Raw genomic sequence first — 25,609 nt, forward strand, 5'->3', positions numbered from 1 at the left:
AACTTTGCACTTTGACGAAACGAACGACCTTCTGTGAATCATAAACTAGACCTCAATGTAAAAAGACTTTATCCAATCACAAGCCTCGCTGCTCGCACGTCCAGCTCAACCAGCCAATCAGCGTCCAGCTTGAACCATTCATTGCTTAATCAGCCAATGAGCGTCGAGCTTGTTTCACTCTTTCCTTTGTGTGTGTGAGATGTGAAAGTGTCTCACCAACAATGAGCTAAATCTCTCCTTCTGACGCAGTTTAGGACGTTTTTGGACCTTTCCTGACATATTTATTTAAAACTTTAGGAGGCAGATATAAGGTTTGTGACACTTTGTTTGTTTCTGAGCTGATGCAGATCTCACGTTTGGCCTGGATGTGTTTATGCTAATACTAAAGCTAACATGCTAATGCTAAAGCTAACAGCAGTACTAGCTTCATTTAGCTCGCTCTGAGACTGAAGAAGGCTCCAGGACGGGCTTTTCTGTATTATATTCATTTGTGAAGTTGTTTTGTTGAACTTAAAAACCTGCGCTATTCATATTTTAGCAGGAATAGTCTGAAAATGATCTGTATATAGTGATTTTACGCACGGACAGGTAGAAAAGACTGTTTTAAAGGTGGACTGCATTTATAGTTTAAGATGGGCTATATTCTTACTTTAATGTGAACTCTATTTATAGTTTAATGTGACTGTATTTGTAGTTTTCTTACTTTAAGGTGGGCTGTAAGGAGGACTGTAATCATAGTGTTTTGTTATTTTTTTTTACTTTAAGGTGGACTGTATTCATAGTTTTAATGTGACTGTATTCATAGTTTTAATGTGACTGTATTTGTAGTTTTCTTACTTTAAGGTGGGCTGTAAGGAGGACTGTAATCATAGTTTTTTATTTTTTATTTTTTTTTACTTTAAGGTGGACTGTATTCATGGTTTCAATGTGACTGTATTCATAGTTTTCTTTATTTGTAGTTTTCTTACTTTAAAGTGGGCTGTAAGGAGGACTGTAATCATAGTTGTTTTTTTTTACTTTAAGGTGGACTGTATTCATAGTTTCAATGTGGACTGTATTTGTAGTTTTCTTACTTTAAGGTGGACTGTATTTGTAGTTTTCTTACTTTAAGGTGGACTGTATTTGTAGTTTTCTTACTTTAAGGTGGACTGTATTTGTAGTTTTCTGATGGAGGGTCCTTCACCTGACACTCACTTTGTCTTGAGACCATTGATGTGAAGTTTGTGAACGAGTTGGCTCTTTTGTACAGCTCCTTAACGCGAACGATTGGAACTGCATCCTTTTTTTTTTTTTTTCCAAGATACAAATTTTCTTTCTAATTTTGATGCGTTTTATCCTGATTAACGCTGAACCAATACAAGAATCAGAACAGAAGCAGAGCAGCGACACAAGTGAGAGATTTGTGCATGAAAAAAATAAATAAATTGGTATCATAAACACAGTTCCTTTTTAAATTATTATTATTGTTGTGCAACATTTTATTTCTATTTTCATCATTCTAAAGGGTAAACACACCCAGTTTGAACCAATTTAAACACATGTGAGCTGTGTTTTTTTTCTCTCTGTGATTATTTTGTAGATAAAATGAGTTCTCACATTGGCTTCTGTGAAATAAATAAACGTCTTTTGAACGGCTCTGAAATGAATGGATCCAAAAGATTCAGATCCCATAAAAGACCCGAACGTTTCATCACTGCTTGTGACTTGGCCTGTCACGATAATCTCTGTACTGACTTAAAGATGGGACAGTATTTGTTGGGGGTCAATGTTTAGAAAGTTGAATAAATCACTTCTATGACTCATTATCGGTACCAGATAATTACATTTTACTGTTTCGTTAGTTCAGCTAATTTTTTTTTAAATATTGTACATTTAATACAATAATTTAATAGTGTTTTGTAAAGACTAGTGTGAATAGAATAGTGAATAGTGTTTGTTTATTTACTTCAGTAATCTATCACACTTCAGGAATTGTTATCGTGACAGGCCTACTTGTGACTTCAGTATCCAACAAATAATTATTTTCTTGTTTTGTTGCGTTTTTTTCCAGATCAGCGTCATGGGGGAACCGCAGCAGGTCAGCGCCCTCCCGCCCCCTCCCATGCAGTACATCAAAGAATACACAGATGAAAACATCCGCAAAGGTCTGGCTCCGAAGCCTCCTCCGCCCATCAGAGACAGCTACATGATGTTCGGAAACCAGTTCCAGTGCGACGACCTGATCATCCGCCCTTTGGAGAGCCAGGGCATCGAAAGACTGCACCCGATTCAGTTCGACCACAAACGTGAACTAAAGAAACTCAACATGTCAATTCTGATAAACTTCCTGGACTTGTTGGACATTCTTATTAAAAGCCCTGGGAGTATAAAGCGCGAGGAAAAGCTGGAAGACATTAAGCTTCTGTTTGTTCACATGCATCACTTGATAAATGAATACAGACCACACCAAGCCAGAGAGACACTGAGGGTCATGATGGAGGTACAGAAACGACAGAGGCTGGAGACGGCCGAGCGCTTTCAGAAACAGCTGGAGCGAGTGGTGGAGATGATCCAAGGCTGCCTCGCTTCGCTGCCCGACGACCTGCCTCAGATGGACGGGGCTGACGGCTCCGGTGAAGCGCTACGGAGCACACCTGCCGCGCTGGCCCCCGCGGCGGCTCCACCCGGGATGATGTCTGAGCCCATGGACGTGGACGAGCCAGGCGCCAGCTGTATGTCCACTACGCAACAGGACAAAGCCACGACTGGTCTAAAACGGGACAAGATGTGGGACAAAGACGCAGCCATGTGTAGTATCATTGATGAAATCGCGTAGCTCACACAATATGTAAATGTCTTATTTTGGTTTGAATGGGATTTGGTGTATTTTTTAAATCAGACCTGTTCTGCAAATGCAACTTTTCAGAGTTTTAACCGTGTTTGTAGTTGTTTCCCTTCAGCATTTACTCATTGAAAGTTGTATTTGGAGTGAACCATGTTTGAGTAATCTTTAATCTGTTATTTTTAAGACGCCATTTTGTCGATTTCCCCCTGTTAAACCTCCACTGTGACACGCCCGCTGTGACGTCCGCACTTCCTTCTCCAGTTTTATTTTCTTAATCAGTGATACTCGTAGGATTCGGCAGCGTCGCGTCGTCATTTTGGTACAAATGTCTGCGTAATCGTCCAGGTCTGATCCATAGTAAAAAGCCGACGTTAACTCTATCAACTCGACAAAACTCCTACAACGTTTTGTCCAGTTGAAAGATTTAACTTCGGCTTTTACTATTTTGGTACAAATGAAAAAAAAAAGTGCTGCTCTAGCTGTCCGTAGGGGGCGCTGACAGCACGCGGAGCTTTGTTGTGATGACATTTACAGCCCATTGGTTTTCGAACTTGAAATCGTCTGCCGTGCTTCTTTTATCAAGTCGTTTTAGATGAATATTGTGATTTAAAACATGTAAATTACAACAAAATGATCCACGAGCGTCACAGATTATAACTCCAGAGCACAATGGGTCTGATTTAAAACACCACCACAGTCGTATAATCACGCCTCATTGAAATAGAACTCCTCTATTTCCAGTGTTGTTTTTGTTCATCCAAATAAAGTCCTGGTGAAACATTGTAGACTCTTGTAGAACTCTGATCATATAAGTGAACAGTCACACACCCTAAACTTGTAAATCTGCTTATACAAGGCCCAGCTGCCTCTTATCCTGCCCCAACGTTATAATTGGTGCATTGGGGACAAGGCTTTGTTTGCAGGATTACATAAGAATGTTTACAAAACTAATAAGGAGTTTGATGAGTGATGGGTTTAAGAAGCATGTTGGCCTGTCACGACAACACGTTTGAACTTTGATATACTTCCGTCAGGTAAATATAGACGATAAATGATAATATTGAAACTGATTTGTGCCACTAACACAAACAAAGAGCAGATTTAAACCACAAAAACTATTATAAAACTAACAATATTGCTGAAAAATCATGAGTTGCGGTAAATAAACAGCAAAATAAAACACTTTAGTCGTTAGTTTGCATCTGTAACGAGTCAGACAAGTTATTTTTTCAACTTTTGATGGCTTAAATCTTATCATATTGTCAAAAAATAACCAAAAATGTCCCAAAAGTGCAAAGAAAAAGCAACAGGAGAAATATTTACCCCAAAAACATACTGTTCCCACTTTCATAACCTGAATAAATGGATATAGTGATTATATTAACAGGCCTATGAGTGTTACTTTCACTGTGAACATCTCTGGAGCTGTCCATCTGATCTGACCCATGGATTTATCAAAACATCTGACAAACCAAACAACTTGTGTAACCGGCTAATTATGACACTGCTGAAAATGAGTTGTGAAACAGAATCTTTAGTTTAACCTCGTCAAGTGACCATAACGTGTGTGCATATGCAGAATCACGCCCCTGCAGTTTGATTTCTTATATATATATTTAAATAAGTGAGACAGACCCCACCCCTGCCCCGTGCACAGCCCCCCCCCCCCTCCTCCTGCCCCTGTACAGTCTGTCCTGCTCTGGGACTCCCTCCTCCTCTTTTTGCTTCTGTCAATCTCTCATTTTCGTTTTAAATTGACCAAACTCCTCTGTGCGTAATTATAAACTATAGTTACGTGATTATTATAATTTTTTAAACAAATATGTGGACTTTTGTGGGAGGAATGAGGTTATGAAACTTGCATCGTCGCGTTTCACAACAGGGCGGAACAGGCCGAGCTCGACCAATGGCGTGTCCCGCAGCGCGTCACGTGATCTTTATTTATGTAATGTAATGGTGTTACACAGTAACCTCCTGTGGCTGGAGACGCGTCCTGACGGAGGGAAAAGCGGGTGAAGGCTGGTCTGAGATGATCTGATGAATGTGCAGATGTTTAGTGTCGTGTCCGGGGCGTTTAGCAGCGACGCACGACACGAAAAACAGACAAAAGAAGAGTTTTTATTCATTCTGCAGCGACAGAAACACGCTCCTCTGCGCGCATTTGGGATGATGTCAGCGCGTAACCGGGACTAAAGTGCAGAATTAGAGCAGGTTAGACTGTCTCCAGCTCGTACACAGCCTGTTTTGTTTTTATTTTTGGAGAAACAGATGTCCAAAGAGCTGCGTGAGCGCGCGTAAAGTGTCGATGCAGCGCCTCTGTGGCTCATCCAGAAGTGCTGCAGCCAGGTCACACTTCTCACCGGGCACATTTCCATCTGTATGACACAGACAGAGACATAGACAGAGAGTCAGAGAGTTTCCCTTTGACCATGGAGCTGCTGGAGTGTCCTCTGTGCCTCTTCCTCATGGTGGAGCCGGTCACTGTGTCCTGCGGTCACACGTTCTGCCGGAGATGCGTCTGGACTTTCCTCCCGTCCAAATGTCCCCAGTGCAAAGACAAACTCAAACCCAGAGACACGCGGGCCATGAAGAACAACGTGCTGCTCATCAGTGTGGCAGAAAAGTGCTGGCCCCAAGAGACGAAGATGAAGAGCCACATCCAGGAGAAGCTGAAGGCTGGACAGTTCGTGGAGGCTTTACGCATCACCAACGAGGGATTGGACCAGGGTAAGAGCCACAGAGCCGTGCGTAAAACTCACACTTTACGCACATATGTTCTGTTCTGGTGCCTTATATTCAAAAGTGGGTGATAACTAACCTCTGGCCTGTGTTATTCCTGTTAAACCCAGGCGTTATGTGACTTAAATTTACAAAAAGTCTGAGAAAACGATCAACTAAAGTCATTTTATTTTACCCCACGTGCCAAATTTACTCCCATTGACCCAGACACTTATCAGGACTTATCTTTAAAGGTGCGTTTGACCTTTTCCTGCAGGGACACCAGAGTCCTGCCCCAGATAAGCTCAAGTTCACACTAAGTATCAAGCTTTTACTCAAATGTTTGCGTATAAACATAAGTCAAAGGCAAGAATCTGCGGAAAAATCCACCGTTTTATTCCCTGCAGCGCGTCACGCCCTCATAAACGTGTTGTAATGTTGTAACTGCGCGGACTTGAACGTTCCGGCGCCTGACACGAGCTTCTGTTGATGTAGTTTTAACATCAGTGTAACTCCACAGTCCCCGAGGATCTGAGTCTGAAGCTGTTCAGAGCTGAAGCCAACACGGGCCTCCTGCGTTTGCCCGACGCTCTGACCGACCTCGACTACCTCTGCTGCCTCCGACCCAACTGGACCGAGGTAAAGGAACACGACAAACACGACAAACACGAACGAACACGAATAAACTCACAAACGGAACAAAACAAACAGAAATGGATGCATGAAACAGAAGAAAATACAATAATCTTGTCATTTTTGCAGAGTCTTAGTTGGTCAGTTGCTTGTAGCGGTCGGAAAAATGATCACACAGCTAGAAATTATATGAAAAATTAGCTGGATCAGGTATCGGTTCCATGATATCGTTTCAGCCGATGTCATTTCAACTGATACTCTGGCTGGGCTAACGATTGGGCGTAATAAGACGATGTACAGGCTGAGTTTGGCCTATCAGAAGAGCGATTACATGGTTAAAAATTCTGAAAAATTAGCAGGATCCAGTATCGGTTCCTTAATATCATTTCAGCCGATATCGTTTCAGTCCATATACTGGTTAGCTCTTAAATTGTATGTAATAAGACGATTTACAGGCTGAGTTTGGCCTATCAGAAGAGCGATTTCATAGACTAAAATTCTGAAAAATTAGCTGGATCGAAGTGTCGGTTCCATGATATCGTTTCAGCCGATATCATTTCAACTGATACTCTGGCTGGGCTAACGATTGTGCGTAATAAGACGATTTACAGGCTGAGTTTGGCCTATCAGAAGAGCGATTACATGGCTACAAATTCTGGGAAATTTGCCGGATCGAGTGTCAGTTCTATGATATCGTTTAGCCGATATCATCTCAGCCGATATCATTTCGGCCGATGTACTGGCTGGGAGTTCAATTGTACGTAATAAGACGATTTACAGGCTGAGTTTGGCCTAGCAGAAGAACGATTACATAGCATAAAATTCTGAAAAATTAGCTGGATCGGGTGTCGTTCCATGATATCGTTTCAGCCGATATTATTTCAGCCGATATCGTTTCAGTCCATATCCTGGTTAGCTCTTAAATTGCACATAATACGACTATTTACAGGCTGAGTTTGGTCTATCAGAAGAACCATCACATCGCTCGAAATTCTGAAAAATTTGAGTATCGCTTCCATGATTATCATTTCAGCCGATATTGTTTCAGCCGATATCCTTGTCAGCCCTTTAATTTTACGTAATAAGACGATATTACAGGCACATTTTGGCTTTGAACTGAATTTTGATCCTTATGAAGCTGTTTAGTTGTAGTTGTAGTTATTTGGAGGGTAAACACAGCTGCGTGACACATTTGGATCTCTTGTGTAACTGCGTTTTGAGAAAATAATCGGCATTTTTCCCACCGTACACTGGTATCGGTTGATATCGGGCATTGGCAGATACTTAAAATCGATTTACGAAACAGTATTAGAGCTGAAAGAGCTGGATTTCCTCTGCATAATCAAGTGTAGGGACAAAAACAAGAAGAAATGTGCCTGTAATACGACAACAAAATGTAAATAAAATGTATAAAAAGTTAAAAAACGAATTTAAAATGGCTTCCAGACGATGAAGCTCTGTGGAGTTGCGCGTATTTGAACGGCAGTAACCCCGTGGCACACTTACACGGCACCGATAAACTGTTTGTTTCCAGGTATGATTGTTTTATTACAGTTATGTCATCTGTGCCAGCGTTACGCAAACTTCCTCTTTCTGTTATTTAATCTGTGCATGTCAGTGGGTTAACAACGCTAGCCCAGATTAGCCGTCCTCTGCGTTCTGGTTAATTATGTTATTCCATGTTATAATTTTAGAACGTGTAATGGCTTGTTGTGGCTCTCCAGCTGCGGCGCGCTCATCCTCGCCGTTCTCTGTGCAGGGCCTGTTTCGTAAAGGGAACGCGCTGCTGGAAATGGGTCAGAAGACGCAAGCGCTCATCCAGTTTCACCGATGCCTGAAAGTCCAAGCGGATTTCACCCCTGCGAAAACCCAAATCAAAAAGGTTTGTTCCGCTGTTTGGACGTAACGCGCTAAAGCGAAGAGACGTTCATGTGTGTCACCTGGATAAAAGTTTAAAGCGAAGACGTTTTGAGCTGGAACGAGGAGCGTAGACATCATTTATCCTCTGTTAACGTAAATCTAAGTAAAGAAAACAATAGAATCACAGCGTTAGGGGCGGAGCCATGACTCATAGTTTGCACAAACAGAAGCTAAAGAAATACTTGTGTTAGCGTCTGTGTTAGCTCCTCCTTTCAGACATATAGAAGGCAGTGTCCAGCAGTATTCTGACCCGAACTGAAGAAGCCAGTTTTCTCCAGTTGTAGAATTGGCTTTTCTGTTGCTATGGATCACTTTTCTGTTGCTATGGATCACGGGGAGTCAAAGTCAATTTCACCGAGGGCCACATCAGCAAAATGGTTCGTCACAAATTTGCAAAGATATAAAAAAATATATCTGTGAAACTGCATAACTCCTGATAAACTGACATTTTAAAACAGTCATACATTTAAATTTACCTTGTCGCGGGCCACATAAAATGACATGGCGGGCCGCGTTTGGCCCCCGGGCCTTGAGTTTGACAAATGTGCTATGGATCATATCTGGACGCCTGAGGGATTACACAGACGTAACATGCAAATTAAAATGCTAAAGACGTAGCTTCTACTTTAGCTAATGCTCTGACGCTAATATCGTGTAACTACGTCGCAGTGTCGTTGTGTTCGTTTCAGTTTAGTGTGTTTAAACTCAACTAAAGCTGCCCAAAGTGGTTCACATAAAACAGTCCATTGGCAAAGAAGAACAATAAAACAATAAAACACCAAGTCTAGACCAAAAACTGTGTAAAGAAGTGACTGAGTGAGTGCGACGTCACCCACAGCGTTCAGCTACAAATGAAGCTCATCGATGCTAGCAGTTATAGCGGCTAATTTGGAGCAGAATTCCACATTTGGAATTTCGACTGTAAGTGTCATAGCAACCAAAAAGCCAATCCAAAGCGAGGCTGTTGAAAGGAAAGCCTCTTCTCGCCCGCACCGCTTAGCAACGCTGTCAATCAAACCTGTTGCTAGCATTAGTGACCTCAAGGAAAGAAGGACCTCATTTGTCTGTTATTAATGTTCATGTCGTGATTTACAGACACAAAAGTGAAATAAAAACCCCAGGATCATGTAGAGGGTTAATACGAACATTTAAGACCAAAATTAGTCTGACAGCAGAGAGAGAGAGGGGACAAAAACAAAAAATAAACTCAAAATAAAAAAAAAATAAAAAAATTTTTTTTTTTTCAAAAATTAACTCAAAAATATTTAAAAAATAAATAAATAAAGTAAAAAAAAACAACTTAAAATTAAAAAAAACTCAAAATAACTAAAAAAATAAAAAATAAACTCAAAATAACTTAAAAAAATAAAATATATAAATAAATAAAGTAAAAAAAAAACTTAAAATAAAAAGAACTCAAAATAACAAAAAAAAAATAAAAATAAAAATAGAAAAAATAAACTCAAAATAACTCAAAAACCCCAGGATCATGTAGAGAGGGTTAATATGAACATTTAAGACCAAAATGACGAGTCTGAAGCAACAGAGACAGAGAGAGGACACAGTTTTTCAATAGAAAGTGAACTGGAGCCAGAGTCGATGGAGCAGGAAGTGCGCACATGATCACTTCCTGTTTAGAACGTGGCGGCTAGCAGGTTAGCTACATCCATTTATATATACAGTGTGTGGTTTAGAGGCATTTTTCACTGTTTAAGTTTGTTTAATGTTAACATAGTAATAATATAACGTAAGTGCAGTTTAATGATCTATTTTAAATCCTAAAATGTGACATAACGGTTGTTGTGATGCTACTCATTTGTTGTTTTAAGCCACAGTCCGAGTTTGTAACTTCATTTCAAACTCTTTGAAGGCAAAACTATGTCACACTTTGTAGTTTTTGGCTCCTGAGAACAGATAAGAAAAGATTAATGTAACACAAGACATTTGACTTTAGAGGGAAACGATCTGAGGAGCTATTTTTACAGCAACAGAGGCACTTGGAAATGTCTTTTTTTTTTTAATTATAAACAAAATAGTCCTTTTTTTGATACACTCAGGTTTAGTTTTTTAGAGAAGAGATTTTATTCAAAAAGATCAAAAATTACTAACTTAATTTTGCTTCTAAAATAGTTAAATTTGAGTTAAAATGACCTGACTCTTTTTGTACCTGTTCAAATCGAGTGAGCAGAAGTGGTAAATTATGAAAGAAAAGTTATTTTATTGATCAGTGAAAGACGCAGGGTTTATGAGGTTTATTTCCTTCCTGTTCTTTGTGTAATATTTATATAAATTGTCTGATTATTTTTCCGATTTTAACTCTTTAAACTGAGGCCAACAAAATGAAATGGCCTCAGCGAGCGATGGATAAATAAAGTTCTTTTCCAAAAACTCTCCAAAACTTGAATTAAACCGTTAGAACTGAGGAGTTTAGAAGTTTTTAGAAGTTCAAATGTGAGTGAGCAGCAGGTTTATGGTCGAGTCTGTGCACTTAGACCTAAACGATAATTAATTCAGAGCGTCCATTAAGTCTCTTTACGATTTAAAACATTTATCACAAAGGCAGTCGATCAGATCTCTTAATCAGACGCCTGTTGTTCTGTTGTATCAGTGATTTCCAAAGTGTTTTATCTCATTTATTACACCTCTGTATGGGAAACATTAGTCACACGACGCACATCTAGACTTTGGGACTGGATTTCTTGTGTGGTAGAAATGTTTGTGTGTTGTTTTTCCGTTGTCTAAGATATTTCTGCAAGAAGTGTTAAAGCCGCACGAGTCTTTGTCAAATCCTTCAGTCTCAGATGTTTTTTTTTCTTTATTATTATGCATCTAAGTCGCACTGGACGATGTTGCGTTTGAGTATAAGTCGCACCGATGAAAAAAGTGCAACTTACTGTCCAGAAAATACAGGCTTGGAGGTGTAACTTTGTGTTTTCCATTGACATGTCTGCTGTTTGCACATGTTTATTGTTTGGTCGTCTTTACCTGCGCTCAGACGTTAATGTAAAGGTGTGACGTCTCTGAGCTGAGAGGCCAAACGTCCAGACTGACCTTAACCTCCGGAGACCTGGCGTCCTCATCTGTGGACAACACATTTTGGGTTGTTTAGGTCACAGTGCAAATTTTTAGAAGAACAGCAACAAGAACATGTTCAATTTTGAATATTTGTAAGAGTTTAGAATATTTATTTATTTATTTTATTTTTATTTTTTTTATTACATTTTTATTGCATTTTTGTATTTATTATTATTATTATTATTATTATTATTATTATTTTGTATTTTAATATATTTGTATTTTATTTATTTATTTTTATTTATTTATTTTATTTTTTTTTATTGTACTTTAATATATATATTTTTTATTTGATTTGATTTATTTATTTTTATTTAATTTAATTTTATTTTTATTTAAAGGCATATATCTTCCTGCTCCTGTCAGCAGAACAAATGAGACACATTGTTCCTAGAGGCACAATTGTTTCTCATTTTGTTTTTTACACAAAATATATGTGTTCAAGCTCTTAATAGTTTTTGTAAATAAAGTCCTGCAGGAGCTCGAGTCTCAGGAGGTTAACGAAGGGCTCGGACCTCAGACTTTATTTAAATCTTGTGACTCCATCGCTCTGGTTTGTTCACCGGTGCAAACGTAATAAACCAACATAGACCGTCTTCTTGTATGTTTTGGTGTTATTTTACAGATCATTTCCACGACTCTTTCCATGTTTCGCTGCACCAGAGCCTCATCGATGGCTCAGTCTTGTCTGTATCTTTTGCTTTCGTTCAGTAATGTCTCGTCTTAAACACAGCCTCAGCCTTCCAGTCCAACGATCTGGAAATGTTTGACTGAGGAACTCGCTCTCGAACGCGCCGACTCCAAAATGGTGGCTTCACGTTTACTGGAAAATCCTGGTTTGGTTGAAGGTTCTGCGGTCGTGATGCTAAATTCAGTCAAAAGGTCAAAGTCGATATTTCTTAGAGGTTCAATCAAAAGGCAAAAAATACAAAATACAAAAATACAATGTGATTAAACACTTTTATAAACACTGAAAACAATAGAATAATCAATCTAATTAATAAATCTTATGGCTTGCCTTTGTAAATACATTGTAAAATTGATGAATAAGACTTTAAAGACGCTCTGTTTGTTGAATTATCGTTCCTTATGTGGTCAGTATTTATCGTGGAGACTTTTTCTTTGTACTATTGGGGAAGTTTTGCTGTTTTTTTTTTGTTTTATGATGAGATTTAAGCTGTAGAACGTTGAATAAATGACTTCTCTGGCTCATTATAGACACAAAACTAACTCCTAAACTGTTCCATTCTGCTGTTTTTCCACAGTATTTTACGTTTTGAGTGGGATTTAGGTTCATTTTGGTGTTTGTAATGTCAGATCTTGGAGGCAGAGGGCGTAGCGGTGCCGGAGGAGCTTCCCGGGATGCTGCAGGTCGTGTCTGAGTACTTGAAAGAGCCGTATCCTATCACCAGTCTGACCGGCTCCCAGGGGCCCCACCCACGAGGAGCGGAGGGCGAGAGCGACGCCAGGAGAGGCGCCGCACAGGTACGACTCTGATCTGTGTTATAATGTGGTTTCCTCGTCACAAACAGACCTGGAGTTGTGTTTTTGTTTCATTCACACATGTTTAACACAAGCAAACCTTTTTCTCTCAAGCTGAAAACACTCCACCTTGTGATGTCATCATGTGGTAATACAGGAAGTGAAAAAAAAAAAAAATCTGTGTTAAAAATATAAAATAAAATAAAATAAAATAAAAATAAATAAATAAATAAAATAATAATAATAATAATAATGATAAAAACTCTACTCCGTAATAAACTCCTAAACCCCCCCCCCCAAAAAAAAAAACTGTGTTAAAAATATAAAATAAAATAAAAATAATAAAAATAATAATAATAATAAAAAACAACAACTCCATACTAAACTCCCCCCCCAAAAAAAACCAAAAAAAAAACCTGCTAAACTCCACTCCATACTAAATAATAATAATAATAATAATAATAATAATAATAATAATGAAAAAATTATAATAATAAATACAAATAAAATTGAATAAATAAAAGAAGTGTTAATCTCCTAAAAAAAATAAAAATAAATAAATAAAAAAATAAAATAAAAAATAATAATAAAAACTGTGCTAAACTCCGCTCCATACTAAACTCCACACAACTTCATTTCTAGAATCATTTGGATCATTTCAGCTTCTGGAATTGCCACTTATCTCGACTGAACTAAAGGAAAAAGGAGCTGTTCACTTGAAAACAACCACTTGATGACATCACAAGGTGGAACAGAGCATTTTGAGCTTTGAGTCACACTTTATTATTAGTCTGGAACATCTCCAAACATGTGAATGAAACAAAACACAGCTCCAGGTCTGTTTTTGAGGAGGAAACATTATTAGAACCTGGATTAACGCTCACGAGAGTCCGTTTTGCGTAATATCGGACCTTTAAGTCTGTGTTTTTTCTAACCTTGTGTTTCCCAAAGGTGAAACAGGACACGGGGACGGAGTGCTGCCTCTCCCTGTGTCAGGCCGTGTCCTTCCTCCCAGCCGCTGACGAAGACGATGAGCTGATGATGAGGAAAGAGTTTGTGCAGAGCAGAGGTACGCGGCAAAGTCTGAACTCGTTTAACTGATTTATTTACAAAGACAAACTCGAGCAGAATGAAGGTTCACGAGGAAGTTCACAAAATAAGACCCAAAATGCAAAACCGCTAATAATTTAATCAATAAAGAGGCACTGGGGAAGAGAAAAATGAAAATTCCAACATCGTCCAAGCTCAAGGAATCACAGAAAAACGAACGAACGGCAGGAAAAGACGATGAAAACACAAGAGGAGAGGAAACGTGAGGCTAAAATACAACAGGAAACAAAGAACAGGTGAAGCACAGGAGGGCGGGGCAGGAAGTGAAACACAAAAACACAAGCAAAGAGGACGCACGTCAAAATAAAACACGTCAACTATGGAAAAAAGGCAAACTACAACATGGAAAACAATGAAACAAAATGTGATCCGTGATGTTTTTCTTTCATTATTACATGTTGTTCATTATTAGAGCGACAGAAGCACAGTTCAATTCAGTTACATTTATTTTTGTAAAGGCCAAAATCACAACAGCAGCAGTCGCCTCTCCAACCCTCCCTTTAAGAGACTTTGAGAGACTTTGAGACACTTTAAGAGACTTTGAGAGACTTTGAGAGACTTTGAGAGACTTTAAGACACTTTAAGAGACTTTGAGACACTTTGAGAGACTTTATGAGACTTTAAGAGACTTTGAGACACTTTGAGAGACTTTGAGAGACTTTGAGAGACTTTGAGAGACTTTGAGAGACTTTAAGACACTTTGAGAGACTTTGAGAGACTTTGAGACACTTTAAGAGACTTTGAGAGACTTTGAGAGACTTTGAGAGACTTTAAGACACTTTAAGAGACTTTGAGACACTTTGAGAGACTTTATGAGACTTTAAGAGACTTTGAGACACTTTGAGAGACTTTGAGAGACTTTAAGAGACTTTGAGAGACTTTAAGAGACTTTAAGAGACTTTAAGACACTTTAAGAGACTTTGAGAGACTTTAAAGAGACTTTGAGAGACTTTAAGAGACTTTGAGAGACTTTGAGAGACTTTAAGAGACTTTGAGAGACTTTGAGAGACTTTAAGAGACTTTAAGAGACTTTGAGAGACTTTGAGAGACTTTGAGAGACTTTGAGAGACTTTGAGAGACTTTAAGAGACTTTGAGAAGCCTAATTAACACGATTCATTTAGTGCGCGGTTAAAAGTGCCTTTCATTACGTAACAATCATTTTTAGCCGATGCTACGTCAAAACGCTAACGTCAAACTTTTTAAAACTTAGGTCACACTTGTATTAAGAATATATCACCTGTCGATACTTTCAACTTTTTACAGTTTTAATTTTGGAAATGTGTCAAAGTCAAACCTGTCCTGTTGAGCTTGAGTCTCTATGGTTCTCACCTCTGACTCTGTGGATTATTTTGTTAAAATTTACACATTTTAAATCACAATATTCATCTAAAACCATTTAATAAAAGAAACAGTTCAAGATGAGTTCAAGTTAGAAAATCAACAATGAAACAGAAACAGACAAAGAAATGAATCAACAGAAAACAAGAAAATGGAGAAGAGACTAAACCAGGACTAAACCAGGACTAAACCAGGACTGAGCCAGGACTAAACATGGACTAAACCAGGACTAAACCAGGACTAAACCAGGACTAAACCAGGACTAAACCAGGACTAAACCAGGACTAAACCAGGACTAAACCAGGACTGAGCCAGGACTACACCAGGACTACACCAGGACTAAATCAGGACTAAACCAGGACTGAGCCAGGACTAAAAACTAGGACTAAACTGGGACTAAACCAGGACTAAACAGGACTAAACCAGGACTAAACCAGGACTAAACCAGGACTAAACCAGGACTAAACCAGGACTAAACCAGGACTGAGCCAGGACTGAGCCAGGACTAGACATGGACTAAACTAGGACTAAACCAGGACTAAACCAGGACTAAACCAGGACTACACCAGGACTAAACCAGGACTAAACCAGGACTAGTGGTTCCTTAATGTAAAGCGCTTTGAGTGACTTCTTAGTGGCATGTGTTTCTCTTCTATTCCTTTTAATTTTTAATGTTTTTGTTGGGGTCATTTTTTATAATTTTCTTTTCTGTCCCGTTTTAGCCGAGAGCAGCCTGAGCCGTGACAAAACCCTGAGTCTCCTGAGTGTGTCCGACTTCGAATGCCCGCTCTGCATCAGGTCAGTGCTCCCGAATCAATCACGCCGCTCTGACTTAGCACTTAGCCTGACACCACTCAGAGAATATTACAATTCACACATTTATCTTTTAAAGAAACTATTCAAATACACTTCCCCAGCAGTGTCTGAATAAGGAAGTGGACTAAGTGAGTGTCACGTCAATAAAGCTCATCGAGGCTAGCAGTTACAGCGGCTAATTTGGAGCAGAGTTACATGTTTGTACTTCTGACCATGAGTATCATAGCAACCAAAGAGCCAATCAGGAGCGAGGCTGTTGAAGGTAACGCCCCTTCCCGCTCGCATCGCTGGTTTAGCAGAGAGCGGACGCTTAGCAACGCTGTCAATCAAACCTGTTGCTAACGCTATCGGGAGTGATTTCGAGGAAAGTAGGAGCCTGATTTGTCTGTTATTAATGATTTACAGACACAATAGTGAAATAAAAAACCCAGGATCATGTAGAGGGTTAATACGAACATTTAAGACCAAAATGACGAGTCTGAAGCAGCAGAGACAGAGAGAGAAGTATCAGCTTTATTTTTTACATTATTCTCTCTGTTTTTGTCTGTAAAACCCCTCACCACACACTTTATACACTTTTCTCACACAGGCGTTAACATTTTCTCACATTTCTCTCTCGTTTAAACTCTCTCAAAGTTCAAACCTTCGTAGGCGTCTTTGTCGCTGCAGAACGTTTCATCGACATTGTGGGTTTTGTCGGGGAGAAAACAAATCGCAAACGTACAGCACTTCAGAGTCACACTGAGATCCAACGTTTATGTAAATTTGTCTGAACACATTCTGTACTGGACAGGAGACACGGCACGGAGGAGACTGATGGACAATGGTCTACAGTCCAACAGCCAATCAGGACGCACGACACAATGGTCTACAGTCCAACAGCCAATCAGGACGCACGACACAATGGTCTACAGTCCCTTACCACCGCTTGTCTCTGTTTTGTTTCTCTAGGTTGTTTTTTGAGCCGGTCACTACGCCCTGTGGTCACACCTTTTGTAAAAACTGCATGGAGAGAAGTCTGGACCATAACCTCCGATGTCCGCTCTGCAAACAGCCGCTGCAGGAGGTAACGACGCGCCGACACGTGACACATATTACGCGAGGATTTCCGCTGGTTTTAATGGTCTTTTTGTGTTTAGTATTTTAAAAACAGGAAGTTCAACGTTACAGTTCTGCTCCAGGACATGATGACGCGCCTGTTCCCATCCCAGCTGTCAGAAAGGGAAGAAATCCACAACAATGAGATGGCTGAGCTGTCAAAGTAAGAGCGCGTCCTCAGATGTTTTTACGCTAAAGTCAAAACGATTAAGTTCAATCATTTTAGCAGCAAAAATAGCATCTCATTTATAAAATTCAACCTATTTCATGAATCTAAAAACAGCTAGAGAAATGATTTAAGCAACGTGATAGTTTTTATTGCTGTGGGGTAATGTAGTAGACTGTTTATATAAATGGACATAGCTAACCTGCTAGCCGCCGCGTTCCAAACAGGAAGTGATCATGATCAACCTAAAATGTTCGTATTAACCCTCTACATGATCCTGGGGGTTTTATTTCGCGATTTTGTTCATAAATCAAGATATGAACATTAATAACAGACAAATCAGGCGCCTTCTTTCCCCGAGGTCACTCCTCTTAGCGTTAGCAACAGGTTTGATTGACAGCGTTGCTAAGCGCCCGCTCCCTGCTAAACCAGCAGTGCGGAAAAGGGGCGTTAACTTCAACAGCCTCTGTCTTTTGGTTGCTATGATACTCATGGTCGGAATTCCAAATTTGAAACTCTGCTCCAGATTAGCCGCTATAACTGCTAGCCTCGATGAGCTTCATTTAACCACTTCTTTACACAGTCTGTGTTTCTTGCATTTAATTGTATTTTCTAAACTTAGTGATTTCTCTGATGATCTAAAATCTTTCTTATGATGTTGTCGTTTCTGTAGATTTATTATATTATTATTATTATGTATATTTAGTATTATTACATATTTTTATTATTATTATAGTATTTTTTTTTGCTGATGTCGTCCTTTTCTCTAGCTTTATTATTATTATTATTAGGAGTAGTATTATTGTAAGTGTTATTATTATTATGTATATTTATAATTATTATTAGTAGGAGTAGTATTATTGTAAGTATTATTATTATTATGTATATTTATTATTATTATATATTATTATTATTATAGTATATTTATTATTATCATATATTATTATTATTATTATTATTATTATTATTATTATTATTATAGTGTATTTATTATTATCATATATTATTATATTATTATTATTATTATAGTGTATTTATTACTGATGTCGCCTCTTTTCCCTCAGCCTCACACAGGACATCCCGATCTTCGTCTGTACTGTGGCGTACCCCGGCGTCCCGTGTCCGCTGCACATCTTCGAGCCACGGTATCGTCTGATGATGCGGCGCTGCATGGAGACGGGCACGAAGAAGTTTGGCATGTGCAGCTACGAGCACGGCAAAGGGTGAGTCAGGGCAACCGCACACGGCAACCGCACACGGCAACCGCACACGGCAACCGCACACGCCGAGACCTGTCATGGCACCACCCACACGAAATGTTACATGATGTTTTTTGCTATTTTGATCCACACTGCGGGGACAGAGCGTTATATTATTACAGATACGATCTTGTTGGAGTCTGGCACCTGTATTTTTTCAGTTTAAGGTGTTTGTACCGCTAACAAAAGTGACTTCAGACCTGTAACTTGGCCTGACGTGACCTGCTGATTGTCTCCATGGAGCAAAGAAATAACACCTCATCAGAACAAGCAGATGGTGGACCAGAAAAGTTACATAGTGCACCTTTAAAATTACAGGACAGACCTGGTTTATACGCACAGATTAGTGGTGTAGTAGTGCAGTGTTAGTATTTTCCTGTTGGTTGGTTTTACTTCCTGGCTCAGATTTGTGAATGTAAATCATAGACTGTTTATATAAATGGACAGAGCTAACCTGTTAGCCGCCGTGTTACAAACAGGAAGTGATCATGGGCGCACTTCCTGCTCCATCGACTCTGGCACCAATTCACTTTCTATTGAAAAACTGTGTCCTCTCTCTGTACTTGCTGCTGTCAGACTCATCATTTTGGCCTTAAATGTTCGTATTAACCCGCTCTACATGATTTTGGGGTTTTTGAGTTATTTTGAATTTATTTTTTCCATTTTTTTTTTGTTATTTTGAATTTTTTTTTATTTCTTTTGAGGGTTTTTTAAAATTATTATTATTTATTTATTTTTAATTTTGAGTTAATTTAGATTTTTTTTTTTTTTTTTTTTTAGTTTATTTTTTGTCCCCTCTCTCTGTCTCTGCTGCTTCAGACTCATTTTGGTCTTAAATGTTCGTATTAACCCTCTACATGATCCTGGGGTTTTTGAGATATTTTGAGTTTATTTTTTCCAATTTTTTTTTTTGTTATTTTGAATTTTTTCTTTTTTTCTTTTGAGGTTGTTTTTAAATTATTATTATTATTATTTTTTTAGTTAATTTAGAATTTTTTTTTTTTTTTTTTCCCCTCTCTCTGTCTCTGCTGCTTCAGACTCATTCTGGTCTTAAATGTTCGTATTAACCCTCTACATGATCCTGGGGTTTTAATTTCACTATTGTGTCTGTAAATCAAGATCTGAACATTAATAACAGACAAATGTGGCGCCTTTTTCCCCCTGAGGTCGCTCCCGTTAGCGTTAGCAACAGGTTTGATTGACCTCGTTGCTAAGCGCCCGCTCCCTGTTAAACTAGCTGTACAGGCGGAAAGGAGCGTTACCTTCAACATCCTTGCTCCAGATTGGCTCTTTGGTTGCTATGATACTCACAGCTCCAAATTAGCCGCTATAACTGCTAGCCTCGATTAGCTTCATTTGACTGAACGCTGTGGTGTAGGCTATAATGTAAACAAATGTCTGAAACTATTTTACAGAACACAAATCTATATCAGGAAGACGTTGCGATTAGCGCTGTCATGTCTAACCTTTAATTACACGTAATTATAGCGTGTTAGCGTTAACCACAACAGAACGCCCTCTTTTGATGTCTGCGAGTTACGTTACAAACCGCACTCACGTTGGTATTTTATGAGCACTTCACGTCACTTTTTTTTGTAAACGTCGTCCCTTTTTTCTGTCAGGTTTGCGGATTACGGGTGTATGCTGGAGATCCACGGTTTGGAGCTGCTGCCTGACGGACGCTCGTACGTGGACACCGTGGGAGGGAGCCGTTTCAGGGTTTTAAGGAGAAGCCAGAGAGACGGATACCACACCGCAGATATCGAGTACCTAGAAGACCAGAGGGTAGAGCGTAGTCCTTAAACGCACCTCGCCGCAGATTATGAAATGGTTTTTGAAGGTCGATATGTTTGTTTAGGTCGAAGGGAGCGACTTGGAGCTGCTGCGGCGTTTACATGACAGTGTTTATCAGCAAGCGCAGGACTGGTACCAGCGTCTGGGGACTCGGCTCCGAGACCAGATCGACAGACAGTACGGGACCATGCCGGAGAAAGAAGACGACATGCAGGTAAAAAAACGGAACTCGCATTTAAAACACTGAAGACTGTGGTTTATTATTATATTTTAAGAACAGACACGGTCAAATCTTCCACCTTCCATTTTGTTTTTTTGTTTGCCTGTTAAATATTCAGGGGACTGCACTAAAATCAGCACATTCCCAATCCAGCTCTCAGTGGATTAATGGATTATTACCGTGAATTTGGGACTATAGAGCGCACCTGAATATAAGCCGCACCAGCTAAATTTGAAAAGAAAATGCGTTTTGTTCATATATAAGCCGCAGGTTTTTGTGTCGTAACGTGATATTTACACAGAAAGACGATACACAGAAGGTTTTTTTTCTTTTTTTTCTTTTTTTTTTAACTGTGTCTGAAAAGCGTCATGTCTCACTTTTACATTTACTGTTATAGTGCCCCCCAGTGGCCGTTAGGCAGTAAAAATCTATAAATTAGCCGCACTGTTGTATAAGCCGCAGGATTCAAAGCGAAGGGAAAAAAGTAGCAGCTTATAGTCCGAAATTTACAGTATATTGTAGATTAGGTTTTCCAAGATGGGAAACATAAACAAATTTTATAGAAAGTGGCAAACATCTGTTGACGTGAAACTTCTAACTTGAAACTGTAAAATATAACAAAAGCTTGATACTCTTGAGCTTGATTGATACTCGATCCTGATGGGGGCGATATCATTATCAAATATCGGTATAACGCCGTCATATAAGTCTCTTCTATTTACATTTGAAGAGAGTTCTATGGCTGCATTTTTACACAAACAACAACAACTTATTTTATATTCTAGAGAAATCCATTTTATTTTTGTTTTTACAAAAGTGAAAGTGAATTTGTGATGTTACTTCAACTTAAATCTGTGGGTCCTGCTGTGGATTTTAAAAGATAAATCACACAGTTTTCGACAACAGCAGGTGAAATATCAGGTATCGATATCGGCTCAGAAAAATACATATCAGTCAATATAAAAAATAAACATTTAAACTAATCAGATCTTTTTTTTTTTAAAGCTTTTTTATAATGTTGTTTCCTCCTCAAAAACAGACCTGGAGTTGTGTTTTGTTTCATTCACATGTTTGAGTCACTTTATTATTAGTCTGTCAGTCTGTCAGCTCAAAACACTCTGTTCCACCTTGTGATGTCATGAAGTGGTAGTTTTCAAGTGAACAGCTCCTTATTGCTCCATATTTAAGATGGAAGAATATTTTTTGGGTCAATTTTATTTATTTTATTTAACTTATTCTTTGATCACATTTGAGCTGTAGAAAGTTGAATACATCACTTCTGTGACTCATGACTGATATAAGTTAATTACTTAAGTGTTGCATTCTATTTGTATTTCTATTTTATTTAGTTAGTTCAGCTCATGATTTTTTTTTTTTTTTTTTTTTTTTAAACATTGTGCATTTATATAATGGCTCATAAAATCCATATCTGCCCATCCCTAACACTGGTCAGTCATTATAATACATTATAATAAACTTTGCTGTTAAAAAGACAAGAACATATTAGAAAAACAAGGGAACTATTTATTTATAAGTATTTATTTATGCATTTATATATTTATTTATGAACATATTTGTTTATTTTAATTTTTTTAAAATATTTATTAAATTCCTATTTGTATTTATTTATTTACATGTTTTTATTTATGTATTTATCTATTTATTTACATTTTTTATTTTATTTATTTACATTTTTTATGTTATTTATTTTCATATTTTATGTATGTATATATTTATTTATTTACATATTTTTATTTTATTTATTTATTTACATTTTTTATTTCTATGTATTTTTTGTATTTATTCATATATTTATTTTATTATTTTTTTAAATGTCCACTTTTTTGTTTTCAGGCTTCTATCAACGGTCCCATATGGTGCTGGTGGTTGCTGTCTGTCCTGCAGCTGGACCCGGCCTATCAGACCACTGTCCTGTCCCTGACCTCTCTCAAAGACCGCCTGGGACACCTGCGCCTCGTCCTGGAGTACTTCTCTCAGAGCTAGGGGGCAGCACTGGGTTCAAAACTAGCTCAAAATGAAACGCAGAACTCACAAGTGGTGATCGTCGGGTTTGGACGGGCTTGATTTTTAACTACTTTTGAGTAATTTTTATGTGTATTTTACTGACGCACCTCAAAGCCAAATCACTTGGGCCATTGAGACGACGACAACAACAAAAACAACGACAACGACAACAACAAAAACAACGACAACGACAACAACAAAATGCAAATATAATAACTTTAAAGGGCCGATATTATGCAAAACTGACTTTTGTAGCTGTAATGTTCTAACGCTGTTTCCTCCTCAAAAACAGACCTGGAGTTGTGTTTTGTTTCACTTACACATGTTTGAATGATCCTGGTGTATTAGTCTGTCACATCTCCAAAGCTCAAAACGCTCTGTTCCACCTCGTGATGTCATGAAGTGGTAGTTTTCAAGTTACGTTAGCTACGTTTTTTACCTTCAGTTCAGTAGAGATGTGCAATTCCAGGGCAGAAATCAATCAAATTATTCTCGAGTGAAGGTTTATAGAGTTTAAAAACACGGCGAAACACTTCCTGTATTACCACATGATGACATCACAATGTTGAACATGACATCACAAGGTGGAACAGAGCGTTTTCAGTTGGAGAGAAAACCTAACCAACCTAAATGTGCAGGGTTTGTGTGTTAAACATGTGTGAATGAAACACAAAAACACAACTCCAGGTGTGTTTGTGACGAGGAAACGACATTAGTACACAAAAAAACGTGTAATGTGGGCCCTTTAAACCTCACGTCACATGACCACTAGGTGTCACTATTGTCTACATTTTTAACACAGAACAGTGTGCGGCAAATCCAAGCTGTTCAAAACACCTTTTTATCAAATTTAAAGAGATCACGTTGCTATTTTTGAGATGTGGAAAGTCTATGCACATGACGTCTGTGGCATTTGTACTCTGCAGGTGGGACTTTGGCGAAGGGGGCGGGGCTTATATGCAGTAACGCTTGTGTTTACTTTCCATCTGCCTTGAAGCCCTTTTACTACGGCCATTTTTATATTGTGTCACTATCTTCCCTGGTTAGACTTTAGAACCTTAGGAGTAATTATAGTGCTGTGCCCAATGGGATTTTTTCTTTACATTTTTTGAATCTGTTTGTGAATTGATTGATCACAGCGCCATCTCCTGGAGCTTTAATTTAAGTGTTGAATGTGAGTGATCATGTTTGAGTGAAAGCGAGTGGGTTTTTTTAGTTTTTTTGTGATGAGCTCGTGACTCATTTCTAAACATGCAGTTCTACTAGTCACTTTGCTGCTATAATTTCACACGTCCCAGTCAGTAAATTACGATATGGAGCAAAAATAAACATTTAAAATACAAAAAATAATTATTTAAAGGGCTTATATCACACAAAATGGAGTCTTGTGAGGTTTAAGTCATGTTCTAATGCTGTTTCCTCCTCAAAAACAGACCTGGAGTTGTGTTTTGTTTCATTCATACGTTTGAGTAACCCTTTGTTATTAGTCTGTTACATCTCCAACGCTCAAAATGCTCCGTCCCACCTTGTGATGTCATCAAGTGGTAGTTTTTTTTTAAGTTAACAGCTCCTTTTTACCTTTAGTTCAGTAGAGATTGGCAATTCCAGGACTGAAATCATCATCCAAATGATTCTAGAAATGAAGGTGTGTGGAGTTTAAAAACACAGCGGAGCACTTCCTGTATCACCACATGATGACATCACAAAGTGGAACAGAGCGTTTTTACTTTGAGATAAGAACTCAGCGTAAATATGCAAAGTTTGTGAGTTTGTGAATGAAACAAAACATTCATTCACACATGTTTGATTAACACTTTATTATTAGTCTGTCACATCTCCAAAGCTCAAAACGCTCTGTTCCACTTTGTGATGTCATCAAGTGGTACGCTAGCCACGTTTTTACCTTTAGTTCAGTGGAGAATTACAATTCCAGGACTGAAATCATCATCTAAATGATTCAAGTGAAGGTGTGTGGAGTTTAAAAACACAGTGGAGCACTTCCTGTTTCACCACATGATGACATCACAAGGTGGAACAGAGTGTTTTCAGTTTGAGAGAAGAACTTTGTGTGAATGAAACAAAACACAGAGTGATACGGGCCCTTTAAGATGCTTTTCCAGTCGCATGTTACAGAAAAATAAACTGTCTGTTAGAGGTGTTTTGCTCAAAGGCACAGTCACAGTTTCCATTGGGCGGAACTGGAATAAAAAAAAATCCTGATTTGTTTCCAGATTCTTTAATCTGTTTCATAATAAGTTTGTTTAATCAGCGTGTTGTAATCTACTGACCTGGAGCGCTAATTGTAAAACTCTTGTTGTTTATCAAAACTTTAAGTGCAATATCACGGTTTATTAAAAGGTCATCGAGGCCCTTTGAAGACAAACCTCAAACTATACAATTTAAAGTCTTAGCGTGCTACGAAAAAAAATAAAATAATAATACGAATAATAATATGCTACATTCCAGAGATTTTAGCGATTACGGCGTTAAGATAAAACGTGTGTAAAAAGGTTTTCTTTGCCCAAATGTGCCATAGATTTTTTTTAATGTTTATGTTTGTGTATTTTGTCTGTGTAAAGAAGTGGACTGAGCGAACGCGACGTCACCGCCAAATGAAGCTCGCCGATGCTAGCAGTTATAGCGGCTAATATGCAACCGTGACCCGTATTTGGATTTCTGCCCGCGAGTATCATAGCAACCAAGGAGCCAATCCGGAGCGAGGTTGTTGAAAGTAATGCCCCTTAACGTGTAGCTTAGCAACGCTGTCGATCAAACCTGTTGCTAACGCTAGCGGGAGCAACTTTTGGGGAAAGAAGGCGCCGGATTTGTCTGTTATTAATGTTCGTATCTTGATTTACAGACACAATAGTGAAATAAAAACCTCAGTATCGTGTAAAAATAAATCGTTCGTTGGACTAATCGATACGAAAACTAATATTGAAACTTGATACTCATTTCAACAGGTATCGATACTGAAAAAAATCATGTTAACAGGACAAATTTGAGCTTTCCTGAACAGTTTGGTTCAAATATAAAACCTTGAGGAACATAACGAATTATTTTGTGCTGAAAATGACATTGTGTTACTAAAAATGTAGCATTTTTTGGTATCGTAATCGGTATCGAGTAT

At 38.4% G+C, this 25,609-nt stretch overlaps 2 protein-coding genes across 2 annotated transcripts; both read left to right on the plus strand.

Moving 5' to 3' along the window:
* The first annotated feature begins 188 nt into the window (after positions 1-188).
* Positions 189-3,608, plus strand: med7 (mediator complex subunit 7). Its single transcript, XM_033974007.2, has 2 exons — positions 189-311; positions 2,051-3,608. Exon 2 carries the CDS (start codon positions 2,060-2,062, stop codon positions 2,813-2,815), a length of 756 nt encoding a protein of 251 aa, XP_033829898.1. The 5' UTR covers positions 189-311; positions 2,051-2,059; the 3' UTR covers positions 2,816-3,608.
* A 1,174-nt stretch (positions 3,609-4,782) lies between these two features.
* Positions 4,783-24,101, plus strand: lonrf1 (LON peptidase N-terminal domain and ring finger 1). The gene is made up of 12 exons (XM_033974004.2): positions 4,783-5,551; positions 6,063-6,181; positions 7,935-8,057; positions 12,488-12,655; positions 13,604-13,721; positions 15,824-15,899; positions 16,869-16,983; positions 17,057-17,178; positions 18,246-18,404; positions 20,063-20,225; positions 20,299-20,448; positions 22,309-24,101. Exons 1-12 carry the CDS (start codon positions 5,254-5,256, stop codon positions 22,456-22,458), a joined length of 1,761 nt encoding a protein of 586 aa, XP_033829895.1. The 5' UTR covers positions 4,783-5,253; the 3' UTR covers positions 22,459-24,101.
* Positions 24,102-25,609: the final 1,508 nt, after the last annotated feature.

Source organism: Periophthalmus magnuspinnatus, chromosome 10 (genome assembly GCF_009829125.3).
Source record: "Periophthalmus magnuspinnatus isolate fPerMag1 chromosome 10, fPerMag1.2.pri, whole genome shotgun sequence".
NCBI lineage: Eukaryota > Metazoa > Chordata > Actinopteri > Gobiiformes > Gobiidae > Periophthalmus > Periophthalmus magnuspinnatus.